Source organism: Trichosurus vulpecula, chromosome 6, assembly GCF_011100635.1.
Source record: "Trichosurus vulpecula isolate mTriVul1 chromosome 6, mTriVul1.pri, whole genome shotgun sequence".
Classification (NCBI taxonomy): Eukaryota; Metazoa; Chordata; class Mammalia; order Diprotodontia; family Phalangeridae; genus Trichosurus; species Trichosurus vulpecula.
Genome location: NC_050578.1, coordinates 284323779 through 284339818, shown reverse-complemented (window position 1 = coordinate 284339818; position 16040 = coordinate 284323779). Strand labels below are relative to the sequence as shown.

Here is a 16040-nt window from a genome sequence, read left to right as displayed (position 1 = left end):
AAAACAGGGAAGGGGAGAGCAGCTCAGCCCAGAGGAGACTTGGAGGAGAGATGGACCCACAGGGCAGAGATGATGGCAGAGTGGGCAGGGCAGGGCAAATTGAGAACAGGGCCCACCAGGGTCCTGTTTGGCCGTGACAGTCTACGTGAAGGGGAACCATAGGAAATAAGCCGGTAGGAGGTAGAGGCCCGCAGGGCCGACCCGGGCACTTTGCGTTTTATCCCAGAGCCAATGATGAACAACGAAAAACCTTTGATCGGTGGAGCGGTAGCGAGGGTAGGGAGGCCTGTTAGGAGACACAGCCAGCCTGGGAGCCCAGAGTGAAGCTGGGGAAGAGTCCCAGGAACCCTGCCTGGCCTGGACAGACTTTGATGAAGTCTAGTGTGCGGGAAACGCCTTTGGAGGCCGGGTGCTTGCCCTCAAAGAGCCTACAATCAAGGAGGCACAGAGAAGTTAAGGGCCCCTGGCCTGGTCCTTCTTCCTAGGGGAGGTCCAGGAGAATCCTAGGGGAGGTCCAGAAGAATTCCAGAAGACTTCCTGGAGGCAGGACCTTGGAATCCAGTTGGCTCAGAAAGATGGGTGGGAGGAAGGCCATAGGAAGCAAGTGGAGGGACCAGCCTTACTGCTGAAGAGGAAGCTAGAGAGGATTCAAGGAAGCGAGGACAGATGCAGCCTGGGGTGGGGGGAGGCAGTGAAGAAGAGTGGTGGCAGTGCGTGGGTTCTCCCTGAGAGGGCACCTGGAGGGCCTTGGCTCCCTGAGCCCTCCCCCCAGCCCTCAGACTTGTGCCCAGAGCCGAAGGGGGTGGCAGCTCTGCTCTTTCTTTGCATGCATTTTGCATATATCTGCATAGACACAAACGCCAGATGCCAGGTTAGCCCAACAAAACCTGAGAAACCTGAGACGGAGGTATGGCAGTCTCCTGGAGCCTAAGATTGGTCTTGGAAATAGGGAACCAGTATACCTAGGCCCAGGGCATCTAGGTGGTGCAACGGATAGAGGGCCAGTCCAGAAGTCAGGAAGACTCATCATCTTCCAGATTTCAAATTTGGCCTGAGACACTTACTAGTTATGTGACCCTGGACAAGTCACTTCACCGTTTGCCTCAGTTTCCTCATCTGTAAAATGAGCTGAAGGAAATGACAAACCACTTCTGTATCTTTGCCGAGAAAACCCCGAATGGGGTGACGAAGAGTCGGAGGCGACTGGAAAGACCGAACAACATTCTTAGGTCCTTTGGCCGACAGCACCCTGGGCTCACGGTGCCTTAGTTTCCCCACTTGTGTTATGGATCTAATGACCAATGGGGACTTCCCAAGGTCTTGCCCCTGCCTCCATACCAAGATCTTTCCCAGATTCCCAGAGTATCCCGCCCTTTAAGAGCCTCGACTCCGCAGTATTCGGAAGCGAAGGACCCTGGTGTCTCAGTGCCTCTGGGCCCCGGCCTTCATTTCTGGCATCTCTGCAAGGTGGCTGGTGGGACTCGGGAAGGGGGGCGGTTGTGTGCGTGCGTGCGTGTGTGTATGTTGGGGGCGGGGGGGGGGGTGCTTTCCTCAGAGGCCAGAGAAGGCGGGGCCGAGAAGGGGCGAGGGCGGGGAGGAGCTAGGGAATTTTCGCGTGGAGCAGTGCAGCCGATCTCAGCAGCCAAGGATCGGAGAGAGGGTCCACTCACTCTGGGACTAGAGGTTGGGGACGCCCAGCCCCGAGTCCCCCTCCCCAAGGCGACCCTCGTCCTTCTTCGGGCGGCTCCGGTGGAGTTGAGTCTCCCGGAATGCGGCGCCCCGCCGAGTCCCAGGCTGCGGGGATGCGGCGCTGTCCGCTGTGCTGAAGTGGACTTGTCCTAGGCCATGCTGGGGAACCGCAGCTTCCCGAATGCCAGTGAGCTCCTGGGCAGCGGCAGAGGGGCCCCGGGGGCGCCTGAGCCGCATGTGGGAGCTCTGGTTGGGGGCATCCTGCTCATGGCCACCGTGCTGGCTGGCAATGCACTTGTGTGTGTGAGCGTGGCGGCGGAGCGTGCCCTGCAGACCCCCACCAACTTCTTCATCGTGAGCCTGGCTGCAGCCGACCTGCTACTGGCGCTGCTGGTCCTCCCCCTTTTCGTGTACTCCGAGGTGAGGTGAGCCCTGACCCAGGACGCCCCCCTGGCTCTGTCCGTCCTTCGAACCTGCTTCCTAGACCCGATACACCCCCACCCCTTTTACAGTGTCTCTCTCCTCTGTTGGACCTCCTACCTCCGCTCTCGACTCTGGACCTTCCCCCCTCCCTTGGCTAAAGGTCATCACTTCCCACCCCACCCCCCACTGTCAATTCTTTCAGCCTCATTCATTGTCTGTTCCTTGAACCTTCTACTCCGATTCTCCGGACTCAGGGTCCTGCTCGCCTCCTCGAGGGAACCCTCTAAAACCCCCTAGCCTAGTGTACTTCTTGTCTCTCGGTCCCTGCCTCTCATTCCTTAGATCCCCTATCCTGCTTCTCCTTTCGTGTCTGTCCCATCCTTCCCTTAACCCTCCTTCATTAACTCTTTTCACACACACACTTCATCTCTCGAAATCTTGAATCTGACACTGTCCTGCCTTCTGACCACTGTCCCCATCCCTTCCATAGTCCTCTAGACTCGTATACCAGACCTGGTTTCCGGAGATTGAGGAGGAGAAGGAAGATGACAGAACATAGCAATAGACTGAGGAAGGCAACAGGAAGAGAAAAGAGACAGACATACAAACAGACAGAAATGTCAGGAGAAACAGAGGAGGGATGAGAGATGTAGAGAGAGAAAGGGAGAGGAAGACAGGGAGTGATGGAGGGGAAAGGAAGAGACAAAGAGAGACAGGGACAGAGAGAGAGATGTCAGGAGATATAGAAGAGGGATGGAGGGAGAGGAAGGCTGGGAAGGAGAGTGAGGGAGAGGGTGATGGAGGGGGACAAAGAGATGTAGGGAGAAACAGAAGAGGGATGAGGGATGGAGGGAGAGGAAGGGTGGAGAGGAGAGTGAGGGAGAGAATGGGGGGGGGGGAGATTTGCTTAGAGACTACTTCAAGGCATTTTCTCAATGCTAATCTGCTTTGTCAGTTCAAGTCTGAACAACCACAGGACTTCTTAACTGTCTTGCTCTGCCCAAAGACCAATGTTGAGAGTCTCTCAGAAGATATTTAGTGGGAGTGGTTTTCTCCTTACCCCAGCTGTTTCTGTGAAACGAACTGAATCCAAAGGTCCAAGGATTTCTTACTTGGCTCTTCTTCCTATTCCTTGCCCATTTCTAGCCCATCAAGATGTTTTTGGATCCTCTTTGGCTAGCCTACATTATCCAATGAGTCAGTTTACCTTCTTAACACTCAGTTATCTGCACATTAGATAGGCAAGCCATTCAGGTTTTTATCCTAGCTCACTGATAAGAATATGGAATGGCATAGGCTCCTAGACAGATCTCTAGGGCACTCCACTGGAAACCTCCTTCTGAGGTGACATGAAGCCATGAATGAATACTCTTTGGGTATGGCCATTCAGCTAGTGCCAGGTCCATCTGCTGACGTCTGGCCCACATCTCTTCATCTTGTCTCCAATTTTTCTCCCTAATTCAACCTCTGTGCCTTTTAATAAAAATCTTCTCAGTGAAGTGTGTAGGGATAGTCTATCCCCCTTTGACTCTCACCTCCTAGACTCAGAGGCACAAAAGAATGGGAAATTCAGCCAAAAGATTTCTTCCAGCCCCCCACTCCTTGCATTCCTTCTCTTGTTTCTCCCCCAAGAAGTGAGCAAGGTGCCTGATGTAACTTTACAGGTAAAGACAGGCTCTCTCTATAAATCCCAAATCAACTTATAATACTCATTTGTCTGGAGGCAGGAGGTAGACTGGGTCACCTCCGGGGGCCTGAGGTTCTGCAGGAGCATGCCCAGGGATGAAGACAAGGCCTAGGACAGGGGCTGAGGTCAGTAGTCCTTGGCTGGGCAGAAAGGAGGGAGATTCCAGTTTTCAGAGACATGGCGCAATGTAATGAAGAATGGAACAAGAGAGGAGCAGAGCATTGTGTCTTGTCTCCTCATCTCCTGCTCTGGGACAGGGAAGGCTGAGGCTCCAGAGGACAGCAGTGAGAGAGATAAAGAACAGGTGGAGAATGGGTGACCAGAGATGAGGAAGGAGGGCTGCTGTAGGCACAGCTGCTCCCAGTCACCTCTTCTTTCCCCTCAGAGGGAAGGAGATTGGGGGGAGGGAGGGGGAGAAGAGGATGAAAGGGGCTGAGCAGGCCCTTGGGACAAAAGTCTTGTTGGCCTTCCAGACCTAAGGAAGGTTGAGGCCTCCCAGCTCAGGTAGGCTCTGGGCTCAGTCTCTGCCATCTCTCACCCAGGTGTCTCTCAATCTGTTGTCCACTGGGGTCATCAGGTTGGTATCATGGGTCCTGTGGGCCTAAGGCAGTCCTTGGCCACTTTCTGCTCTCTCAGCATCCTCCTTCCCATGGAGGGGGGCTGGAGGGTGAACTTCTGCGCTTTGTTGTGGACTCATTGCCTCATCCCAAACGTTGGTACAGCCATCAGTACAGATGCTGCTGCTTTGTCTGAAGGAAGTGTGTGTATGTGTGTGGGGGGGGGTGTCCTGTGAGCCCACACTTTCTCAAGTTACTCTAGGGTCTTTGTGTGAATGTGTCCTCACAGGTGGTGTGAAGGACAGCGAAGGGTAGGGGATGAGGACAGGCTAATCCAAGGAGGGAGGGGTCACTCTGAACTCTGACGTCTTGTCCACTAAGCCTCTAATCTCCAGGGGGAGGACAGAAAAGGGGGAGCCAGTACTTCATTTTGGGGAGTATCGGGCCTTGTTGAGCCCCTCATGATGTACAGTGAAGAGAAGACTTTCCAGTCACCTGATTCTTTGTCAGAAATTTCTAGAGCTAGAAACAGCAGAGGATATGAGGCTGAGAATTGTCAGGGACCTTAGAGATCATTTGGTTCAAAGGACTCCAGGGAGTCAGAGAGAGGTGGGATGAAGGAGGTCCATCCTAGAGCATCTGGTATAATTGAGGCACTGTGGCCTGGTCAGGATCAGAAACCAAGGCCTTTGATTCAAAATCCAAGGCTCGGCCTACTACACAAAACCACAGAGTGTCCCCTCAGATAACAGTAGGGGCTAGATGTCCGTGTATAAGGGAAAGGAATGGTCCAAGCAGCCCTTCCCCACATTCCCACACATCCACACCCTAGGAAGCACCCCTCCCTGAGAAACAGTGAATGGGGGAGATGACCAGGACCACAGCAAGAATTCAGAGGCAGGAGGAGGGGGAGAGGCAGGGGAAGGGCTTTCCAGGTCAAACCAAGCTTTTCTTCTCCTGAGCAGGCTAGAGTAGGCACAGCTATTTTGGCCAAAGCTACATCCCATCTAGGTCCATGGTGCACACAGCTCTGAGCCAGCCTGTGCTCTGAGATGGAGAGGCCTGAGGGCATAGGGGTGTAGCCTCACAGCCTCTAGCTCTCTGTCCCAGCTCCTGGATGGGTGTGTTGGGGAGGGGCGGGGGATGTCAGGGACTGAAACAGAGACTTCAGACCTTTGTCCATCTGTCCCAATATCAAAGTGGGTGTGTTGGGGGGGGGGCGGGCGGAAGAGGAGGGCAGGTGTCAGGGGCTGAGACAGAGACCTCAGACTTTTGTCCATCTGTCCTAGTACCAGGGTGGGTGTGTTGCCTGGGGGGCAGGGATGCCAACCTCTGTCCATCTGTCCCAGTACCAGGGTGGGTGTGTTCCCTGGGGGGGGGGGGAAGAGGAGGGCAGGTGTCAGGGGCTGAGACAGAGACCTCAGACTTTTGTCCATCTGTCCCAGTACCAGGGTGGGTGTGTTCCCTGGGGGGCAGGGATGCCAACCTCTGTCCATCTGTCCCAGTACCAGGGCGGGTGTGTTCCCTGGGGGGCAGGGATACCAACCTCTGTCCATCTGTCCCAGTACCAGGGTGGCGTATGGGCTCTAAGCACTGTTCTGTGTGATGCTCTGATGACTATGGATGTGATGCTTTGCACAGCTTCCATCTTCAACCTCTGTGCTATCAGCGTGGACAGGTGGGCCTCCCCCCAGCCTCTCCCCCAACCCAGGTAGGCCCTGAGCCCCTCCCAGCCCAGGCCTCCAGCCTAGCCTGGCCTCTCTTTCCTGAGTCTGCCACACAGCGGATACTTAGGAAATGCTTGTCCAATGAACCCCAATACCTGTTCTCCCTAACTCTCACTTTGGGGGACCTAGTTTCCTCAAAACCTAGGCCAGCATTCTGGTCTCAAGTTGCTGGCCCAGTCTGGCTCCAGCAAGCGGTGGGCAACTTTCCGGACCCCGGTCTGTAGCTCACGGCCCCTTCCTCACGGGGAGAGGTCTCTCCTGGCTTCCTCCTAGCTCCCTGGCCTCCCTCCAGGTTCATTGCAGTCTCCGTGCCCCTGAACTACAGCCGGCAGCAGCTGGGAAGGCGGCAGCTGGTGCTCATCGGCATAGTGTGGGGGCTGGCCTTCGCGGTGGCCTCGCCAGTGCTGTTTGGCCTCAACGATGTGCCCGGCCGGAACCCAGCGGTGTGCCAGCTGGAGAGCCAAAATTACATCGTCTACTCTTCCGTCTGCTCCTTCTTCCTGCCCTGCCCACTGATGCTCATCCTCTACTGTGCCATGTTCCGACGCCTTCGAACCTGGGAAGAGGCGAGGAGAGCCAAGCTCCGGCGGAGCATGTGCCCCGGCGCTGCCCGCAGGCCCAGCCGGCCACCGCAGCCCTGGCCTCGCCGTAGGTTTCCGGGGCCTGAGCCAGAAGGCCCTGGGCCTGCGGGTTATTCATCCCACGGCCCAATCCAGACCGTGTCCCACCCGCCGCAGACGCAGCCACTACCACAGGCGCTGCCTTCCGCTGGCCCCCCGAGGAAGCGAGCCAAGATTACTGGCCGGGAGCGGAAGGCCATGAGGGTGCTACCCGTGGTTGTCGGTGGGTGTCTGTGTCTTCTTTTCACAGGGCGGGTGGGGAACTCTGAGAGGAGGGTGGGGAGCACAGAACTTGGAAGGGGCCGGGGGAGCCCCACCTGGGCTGGGAGGGAGGTGTGCGTCCCCAGGTTCAGGGCTGGCCTCACTGAAGACTCCTGCCTCCAGGTGCTTTTCTCGTGTGCTGGACACCCTTCTTTGTGGTCCACGTCACTCGGGCACTGTGCCCAACCTGCCCCATGCCCCAGAGGCTGGTCAGCATCGTCACCTGGCTGGGCTACGTGAACAGTGCCCTGAACCCTGTCATCTACACTGTATTCAACACGGAGTTCAGGAGTTTCTTCCGCCGAGTGCTCGGGCTCCTTTGCTAGGACACCTGAGTGAGGGCAGAGGCAGACTCCAGGACAGCCCCCTCCAGGGTCATGGGATCACAGCTGCCCTAGTGCCTGATCGGCCAGCTGGGGCTGGTGCTGGTGGCTGCTTCAGAGGCAGACTGGCTGGGGGGAGGCGGGGCTCTGGGTGGGGGAGCATGGCTGGTTAAAAGATGGGGATCTGGGGACCTGATGCAGGTAGAGAGGTCCTCTGAGGCTCCGGTGGGCCTGACGCCTCAGGAGGAGATGGTAGATTCCCTGTGTGGCTCTTTGTCCCATGGCCTCCTCCCTAGTTCAGTATAGCGAGAGCTGTCGGAGGTGTTCTGAGCATGTGCACTTCCCTGGCCTCAGAAAGCACGTGGAGGGGGCAGGGAGGGAAGGGTTTCCTCCTGAGCCCCTGGGTGCTGACAGGGCTTGAGGTGGGTTTAGAGATATTTATATGCCAGCTGACGTAATTGTCCCAGCTTGACCACTGTCCACCCACCTTTCACAAATTCCTCCCTCTCCAGGGCTGTGCCTCTCTGTCTGACAAATCCAAGTCTTCTTGATGACCCAAAGGGCGACTGGACAATAAGATCTGGATGTCCCGGCTCTGGCCATGGACTCTCCACCAGTGACCCTTGGGGGAATCCTGGGAAAGATTCCAGGGGGAAGGAGTGGGGAAATGTAAGTGCAATGAAATGGCCTTCCTCCCTACACATCTAGGAGTCACTTGGGGATTGCAGTCCCTCTCGGGCTTCCCTGAAAGGGCTGGTGTGCCCAGCCTATCCCTCCTGGTTGCCTCCAGCACTCCCAGCTGTCCCTGTATGCTCACTTAGACCAAGCCTGATTTGTCTGAGGCAGCCTTCCCATCTGGCCTTGGCTCTCTGCCTGACTGCTGGTCTGCTAGCTGTGGGGACCCATTCAGTGCTCAGCGGCAAGGGGGACGCTGGGAACAGGTCAGCCCACCACACTCTCTAGACAAGACTGTAAGCAGGTCTTCTCAGCCTAAGGCATTCACTCTTGCTTTTGTTAAAGAAGACACCTGGGCCGGGCCCCTCAACTGGTGAGTCCCCAACTGCTGCTGGCAACTCGGTCACATCCCAGCTGGGGACTGAAGGTTACATAGGAATTAAGTGACCCAGGGAGGACTGGAATCCAGAAGCCAGTGGTCTTTCCATCCCATAACAAGGGAGCTAGACCTGGAGCCCTCTGAGGGCATCTTTCCACTCCAGCCTTCGACAACTCCACAAGCAGCCAGCATGATGCAAGGGCCAAGGGGCTGCTGCCTGCCTTGGAGCCCAGAAGCTCCCCTTTCCTCTTCTCTCTTACTGCCTGTGAGGGAGGCATTTCACAGATAAAGGAACTGAGGCTGACACAGCAGAGCTGGGTCTAGCACAGCCTGGGGAGTTGGGCCTCCTTTCTTCCACCAGGATACAGTTCTGCTGGGTTTTCCTCTCCAAACCAGGGGCGACCTAATGCTGTTCAATGCTGCTCCTCCCTCCCTAGTGACTGGGTCTGACTCAGTATCCCACAACTACAGTAGCTAATTCAAGGTGTCGAGTTCTCTGCTGAGCTTCGCAAAGTTATGCACCGTGAAGTGGAGCGATGGAGACACAGTGGCAAAGGCCTTGAGAGGGTGTGAAAATATTCTGCTGGGGAGGGAGGGGCTCTCACTGTCAGGATCAGCCTCCCCTCAGATCCCTGCTTAGACAGGCCAGATGTGCCCTTGCCCAGGCAGACATTCATGGTAGTAACAACCTGCTTAGACCTCCTTGGAGAGAGGGCTGCTATGCCTTGTCCTGCCCGGGACCCTTGAAAGATTCACACTTGGGACTATCAGCAGCAGCAGCAGCAGGAGCAGGGCAGGAGCAGCCACAGGAGGAGGAGCAGCAGGGTAGGAGTAGCAGCAGGAGCAGGAGCGGTAGGAGCAGCAGGAGCAGGGCCAGAGCAGCAGCAGGGCAGGAGCAAGGCAGGACCAGCAGCAGCAGTCCTGTACACACACACACACACACACACACACACACACACACACACACACACATTGGGCTCACCAGCAGGGTAGGGCCAATGGGCCATTGCCTCAGTCACCTTTTTCAGCATCTCCTTGGATCTGTCAGCAGCTGCCTCACAAGACAGCCACAGCCTATTCAGGTTTCCCCATTTAACTTTCCCCAAATCTCTGGATGTTGCCAGGATCCCAGCACAGCACCTATGCCACTGGGGTGGGCAAGTGGCAAGACTGTCTGCCAAGGTGACCACTGCAAACAACTGGGAACCCAGCTTAAGGCTTCATCAGAAATCAGCAGGAAGCTCTGCTGCTCCCAGGCCTACCTGCTCTAGCCAAGGAAGAGACAAAACCTTTGCCCATCCCATAAAGGGGCAGGGGTAGAGTCTGGGTGAATTCTAAATTGGTCAAGGGCAGCTACTGACAGGGGAGAGGGGTACCTTTTGTTCAGGATGAATTCACCAAGAAAGTCTTGAAAAAAGCTGGTATAAGTTTAACTAATTTTTCTCTTCCAAACTTATAAAATGTAATTTTCATGACTGGTTTCTTTAAATAAAGTTGGGAAGATGGACACTTCATTCATGATTTCCTCTCTTATTTCTAGAAAGAGCGTTCCCTCCTGGGCTCAGGGGTGCTGCTCCCCCATGGAAGCCAGTTGTCCCAATCTGCTGGCATCCCTCCCCTACCCACTGACCCAGTTCCTTCTGGCACCCCTGCCCCTGCCCTTTGAACTTGACTGAGCCTGGAGGCAACCTATTCCCTCAAAGGCAGCCCAGAGGACATTTCCAGCCTGGCACTAGCGACGCATAAGCAGATGAGCTATTAAAAGCTTCATTTCAGAGTCACTCACAGGTTGCAAATTTGTACTAAGGCTCGAAGATGCTGCCTTTGAGCCTCCTCCAGGGACACAGGGGAACATCCTCTCTGAGTGAGAGGCTAGTGATGGCACTTTCTGTACCCATTCCTCCATCCCCATCAGGTAGGGTTGAGACCTTAGAGGAAATCCTAGTTCTCTAATGGTCTGCCTGCTCCTGGGGAGGTCAGGGCCCATCCATGAGGGAACCTAGAACCCAGAACCCAGAAAAGAACTGAGGTTTCCAGAACACCCTGAACAGAATGAGAGTTCAGCTTAGAATTAGGGTTAGGGCTGTTGTCTCACACCTAAAGAGTGGCTTCTAGAGTGTATACCATAAAGGAAGAACCTTTCACAGCCAAGTACTTGTGGGATAAGGGATTGGAATCCTGCAATGAATCTATGAACTCACAGAGGTGGAAACTCCATCCAAGGCTCCAGATAGACCTCCATCCTCTGGAGGTATGGTCCATCCAATCCTGGGTCCTTTCTCTAGGTTCCAACTCTCCCAGGCTTCCTCACTTCCACCCACACCCATTCCCACTTCCTGTGGCTCCCCACTCTCCACCCAAGGTCAGCCCATCTCCTTCTCTGGACACAATTCTTTGACTCCATCTTTTATATCCTTTCTTCTGCACAACTGGTCACTGACAATACTTGGCAGCCTCCTGGTGCCCACAGAGCACCTTGCCATTACTTCAAATGTCAATTCAATCACTCGACAACCCTAGGCTCACACGCTCCAAGAGGTAGGTGATCTCACTCATGGCCGGTCTTGTAACTCTAGTCCAAGTGCTCTCATGAATTGGCCCTTGAGCATGCATCTGGCCAATGAGCTGAAGGCCTTCCTTACTTTGTCTGAACATCCCAAGGCTATCAGTGAAGCTTGCCATTCCTCACCCTTGCCATGTGACTTGCTCATCTTCTTCTTCTCAAGTCTACTTCTCGGATGACATCTTTATTCTCACTCGTCTTCACTGGTTGCATGTTGATGTCTATATCCACTATGAGCCTCTCCCTTGCCCCCGGGAGCTAACAATTTTCCATCGTTTCAGAGAGTTTCTTGTTCCATGTCTTGCCAATGTACAACACTGGTTAAAAGATAAAAGATGGCTCTTTGTTTTGGGAGAAGTTCAGGGACATGCCAGGATCTTGGAAATTTCCTGAAAGCCATCCCAGCCTTCTCCTCCTCCTGTCCATTTGTCCCAGATATGCATACTACTGGAAAGTTCTGGAGGCATCCAGCCAATTGCATTCTCATAATTTGGGCACTGTATATTTTTCCTCCATTTGGTCTTTGTTGTGTGACTGAACAGGCACAACTTTTTTTGAGTGGTTACAGATACTAAGAGGCTCTCTAGTGTTCTGACCCTTGATGCAACCAGTTCAAGGTCACCTGTAACAAGACACACCTGAACTTAGTTGGCTGGCAAAGTGCTTTCTACGTTAACCCATCTGGTCCTCACAACAACCCTGGGAACTTGGTACTCCATGATCCCAGGGACACATAGCTAGTATCTCAGGCTGGATTCAAATGTAGGTCTTCCTGATGTTCCATCCACAGGGAATCCCTCTTTAACATAATTTCTCCAACACAGAGGCAAACAGCTTTGGAAAGCACCCATCTCTTTGACTGATTTTTTGTGATGAGAGGGTCTTTGAACAAAGTTATTTCTGTTGTTCTATCTTTGAAGAAACCTTGAACACTTCTGAAACTATAGGTGGGATACAGCCTGTTGGAGGAGAGCCTTAAAGGTGGTGCTTTGCTCCACCCAATTGAAAGCTTCCACCCCCATCCCTCAATCAACAAACAATAAGCATAATGGGGTGTTGTGTTCTCTACATCTTTCAGCTAATTATGAGGTGGTAAAGATGTGGTTCACTGTAAAGTACTGCTTGTGAAAACCTACCTGTTCCCTACCGATGTCCTCAGTGCATCTGAAAGTAGATGGTTGTTAGTTGTTGCTGTCTCTTGGTGCCCTTTTCAGTGTTAGCAAAGTCTGAGGAGCTTTTCCCACCTTTAATATCTCCCCCTCCTTCGGACATTTTGTAAATCAATCCCTCCACATCCTCATAATTATGTTACCAGAACATGAAGCTATGCACACTCCAATCCATCTGTTTTTCCCATCTTTGTTCACTTTTGTATAATTATCACCTTTTCTCTGAGCACATATGAAACTGTTAGAATCAAGTGTGGTGGTTCTACTATCCTGAATGGTGAACATTTTTGTCATAAAAATGTCCACAGATCTTTTTGACTTTTCTTGTTTGTTATCCTCATTCCAGGGACAAACAAGTGGTGCAGTGGATAGAGCACCAAACCTGGAATCAGGAAAACTCATCTTCCTGAATCCAAATCTGGCCTCAGACACTTACTGTGTGATCCTGGGCAACTCTCTTCACCTTGTTTGCCTCAGTTTCTTCACCTGTAAAATAAGCTGGAGAAGAAAATGGCAAACCTCTCTAGTATATTTGCCAAGAAAACCCCAAATGAGATCGTGAAGATTCGAACTTGACTGAAAAACAACATCCTCTCTCCATCGTCATCCTTTAAATGAAAGCTCTTCAGACGACTCCTTAGGTGGATCCCTTAACAAACTTCCAAAAATAAAAATGTACCCTTCACTGTTTGTCTCTGCTTCAAGAAGTGATACTCTCAAAATCATCATAAACAATCTGGTTTCTTGGTAAGATTTTACAAATGCAATTCTACTCTAAATTGGCATTTCACTGGATTACCAACTTTCTCCACTTGGCATGAAGTCTAGTGTTTGCTGCTTAAGGTGTTTTCTAGGCCCTTTTGGAATCCTTGTGTGTTGGTAAGCAAAATGGGCTCTTAGCACTTGGTTCAACCAAGTACCCTTGAAGAGTTTGGCTTTTGTTTCCTTTGAGTAATTCAGTGTATTTCATTGAGTCTTACTAAGTGCTAAGCCCCAGACTCTAACCCCTATCAGGTGTTAGCCTAACCTATGTGGATGTGAACCTCCCAGGGTCCTAAGGGGAGGGGCTAACTCAAGAGCCAATCATAGGAGCCCAAGTTTTGGTCATTCAGATGATGTTTGATGACATCTGAAACCCTATAAGAAGAGAAGACAGCCATTTGTGCAGGGCTCTCACTCTTGGTGGTGTTTGGAGACTCCCGGGCAGCTGCAGCTAAGAAGCCCTCCAGCTTGTAACCCAGATGCTGAGACTTTGTTAAACTCTGGTAACTATGTATTGGGATTTGAATCAGACAAGGTCTGCCTGTCGATGTTTGTAATTTGTTTGTATTTTGTTCTGAAGTTCAGGGTAATGGCTTTTTCCCCTGAACTAAGTGAATGATATTTGTATGCTGAATTAAAGTAAGCTTGTCAACCCCTTAACGTAGCTTTCCTTAGTTAAGCAGATCAAAAGAACATGTGCTTTTGCAGCATGTTGGCAGCTTTCTGGGTGCTGGTTGTTGGTGGATCTTACACCCCCACAGAAACTGCTAGCCGGATTGTTGAAACACCTTTGTTATGGAAACTGATTTACATCCATCACACTCCTGCATAAAATTGTTAGAATTGGTAGTGCTAATTTTTATTGTCCATTTTCAATTTTCATTAACAATTACTTGTTATTCAGAATTGAGTTGTTTCAATTGTGTGCCACATCTTTTTCCCGTTATTAATTTCATCAAGCTTAAAAAAGACTAATTCTGATCTTTTTGGGGGGGGGGCATGGGGAAGTCAGTGTCTGACTGTATATAGACAGTTGATTTAGGGGTAACTCCCACATGAATAAAATATCTTTATCTATTATAGTATTATCCATCACATTTTCTGTCATGTTATCCAGTCCTCTGAAGGCTCTTATATTCTTCTTCAGAAATTGTAGAATCCATCATATAATGTGGCTGGAAGGACACAGATGTTGGAAAGATGACTTTGTTTATATCTTAAACCAAATGCAATCTATCCCACTCTCCTCCTCCTACTGAATTCTAACTCCAGTTCACTATCCATTCCCAGGGTCTGTTGGAGGTACAGGGATGAGCACCTATAGCTTGTCCATTCAATGCACATGGTCCAGTCTGTGTGGTCAGGAGAGATCCTTCATCCATGTGAAGACTGTTCTTTTCCCATGTGAATTGTTGGGTCAAATTCTTTTGAATCACTGAATTTCCCAACACTTGGAGCAATGAGTACCATATTGTCTGCAATAAGAAGCATCTACAAGACCTCATGTAGGTCCATGTGGTCACCTCCACTAGGATCAAGGTCCTTTTGGAGCAGGAGTTGTCCCACTTATGTCAGGGTCAAGGTATGAGGATCACTATATTGGGGTCAAGGTACAGTTGTCTGACTGTGGCTGATCAGACCAACACAAACTCAGAAGGCTCTCCCACAAGTCAGGCACAAATAGTCCATGTGAACATTTGGGGTGGAGATAGCTCTAAATTTGCACATCTCACATTTCTCCATGTGAGCACCTGCCTTGTGTGAGTTCTCCATAAAAGAGTCTTTTAGGCAAACATGTTTGGCATTTGGGCGACATGGCCAGCTCATCAGAGTTGCACTCTCTGCAGTAGAGTTTGAATGCTAGGCAGTTTAGTTCAAGAAAGGACCTTATCCAGTTCCTTATCTTTCCAGGTGATCTTCAGAATCTTCCTAAGACAATTCAAATGGAAGCCATTCACTTTCCTGTCATGGAGCTGGTAGACCGTCCAGATTTCATAGGCATGCAACAATGAGGTCAGCACAACAGCTCCACGGACCTTCAGTTTGGTAGGAGGCAGTCTAATATGTCTTCTCTCCCATACTTATCTTCAGGGCCTTCCAAACATTGAGCTAGTTCTGACAATTCGTGCATCAACCTCATCATGTATGTGTATGTGCCTGGAAAGTGTACTGCAAAGGCAAGTAAACTTATCCACAACATTAAACATTTCTCCATTTGCTGTGATGGTTCCATGTATGGACGGTGTGATGCTAGCTGGTGGAGCACCTGTGTTTTCTTGGTGTTATTTGTTAGGCCCAAATTAGCCCAAGCAGCAGAGAATTGATCCATACTTTGTTGCATCTCAGCTTCAGAGCCTGCATTGAGTGCACAATCATCCGCAAACACAAAATCATGCACCAACACTCCCTTCACTTTAGTCTTGGCTTGTAGCCTTTTCAAGTTAAATAAGTTATCATCAGTCCTGTAGCTGACCTTGATTGTCACGTTCATCCTCACTGAAGGCATCTGACAACATTGCTGAAAACATCCCACTAAAAAAGCACAGGAGCAAGGGCACAGCCTTACTTCACTTCCCTGGTGACTGGGAAAGCATGAGAGCATCATCCAGCATCTAGGATCCAGGCAAGGATGCCATCATGAAATTGATGTACAGCGCTCATCAACTTCTCCAGGCAACCATATTTTGCCATTATTCTCCACAAGCCCTCAAGACTGACAGTATCAAAGACCTTGGTCAGGTCTATGAATGTTGTGTACAGACTACTGTTCTGGTCCTGGTATTTCTCCTGGAGTTGTTGGGCACCAAACACTTACCACTCCTTGGCTGTTTCTGAAGCCATGCTGACTCTCAGGTAGATCACCATCTTCCAGGTGAAGGATTAGCCTATTAGGAAGGACTCTGGCAAGAACCTTGCCAGCAATGACAAGAGAGAGACAGACATCCCCCACCTCCACCCCGTGATTGTCACAGGACAACCTATTTCCTTTTCCTTTATATAGACAATGGAGGCATCCTTGAACTCTGGGGGTGGGATAACCTCCTCTTGCCATATAACCCAGAAAATTTCAGTCAGCTTTTGCATGAACAGTGAACCCCTTGACTTGTAGATCTCAGTTGGAATGCTTGCTCTGCCACACAAAAGTAGCCCAATGGCACTCAAAACCTCTTCTTCAGTTGGAAATTTGGCTGGAAAGGGATTGACT

The 16040-nt window shown here is 51.4% G+C and overlaps 1 protein-coding gene across 1 annotated transcript; it reads left to right on the top strand.

Annotated features, from left to right (window-relative positions):
• Positions 1–1845: 1845 nt before the first annotated feature.
• On the top strand, positions 1846–7290 carry DRD4 (dopamine receptor D4). Its single transcript, XM_036765334.1, has 4 exons — positions 1846–2109; positions 5922–6034; positions 6376–6926; positions 7088–7290. Exons 1-4 carry the CDS (start codon positions 1846–1848, stop codon positions 7288–7290), a joined length of 1131 nt encoding a protein of 376 aa, XP_036621229.1.
• The last annotated feature ends 8750 nt before the right edge of the window (positions 7291–16040 follow it).

Excerpts from the sequence above, each read along its gene's own strand:
- DRD4 (XM_036765334.1), top strand. The coding sequence starts at position 1,846 with ATGCTGGGGAACCGCAGCTTCCCGAATGCCAGTGAGCTCCTGGGCAGC. Across the intron at positions 2,110-5,921 it reads CCCTTTTCGTGTACTCCGAG|TACCAGGGTGGCGTATGGGC; the intron begins GTGAGGTGAGCC and ends CATCTGTCCCAG. Across the intron at positions 6,927-7,087 it reads GGTGCTACCCGTGGTTGTCG|GTGCTTTTCTCGTGTGCTGG; the intron begins GTGGGTGTCTGT and ends TCCTGCCTCCAG.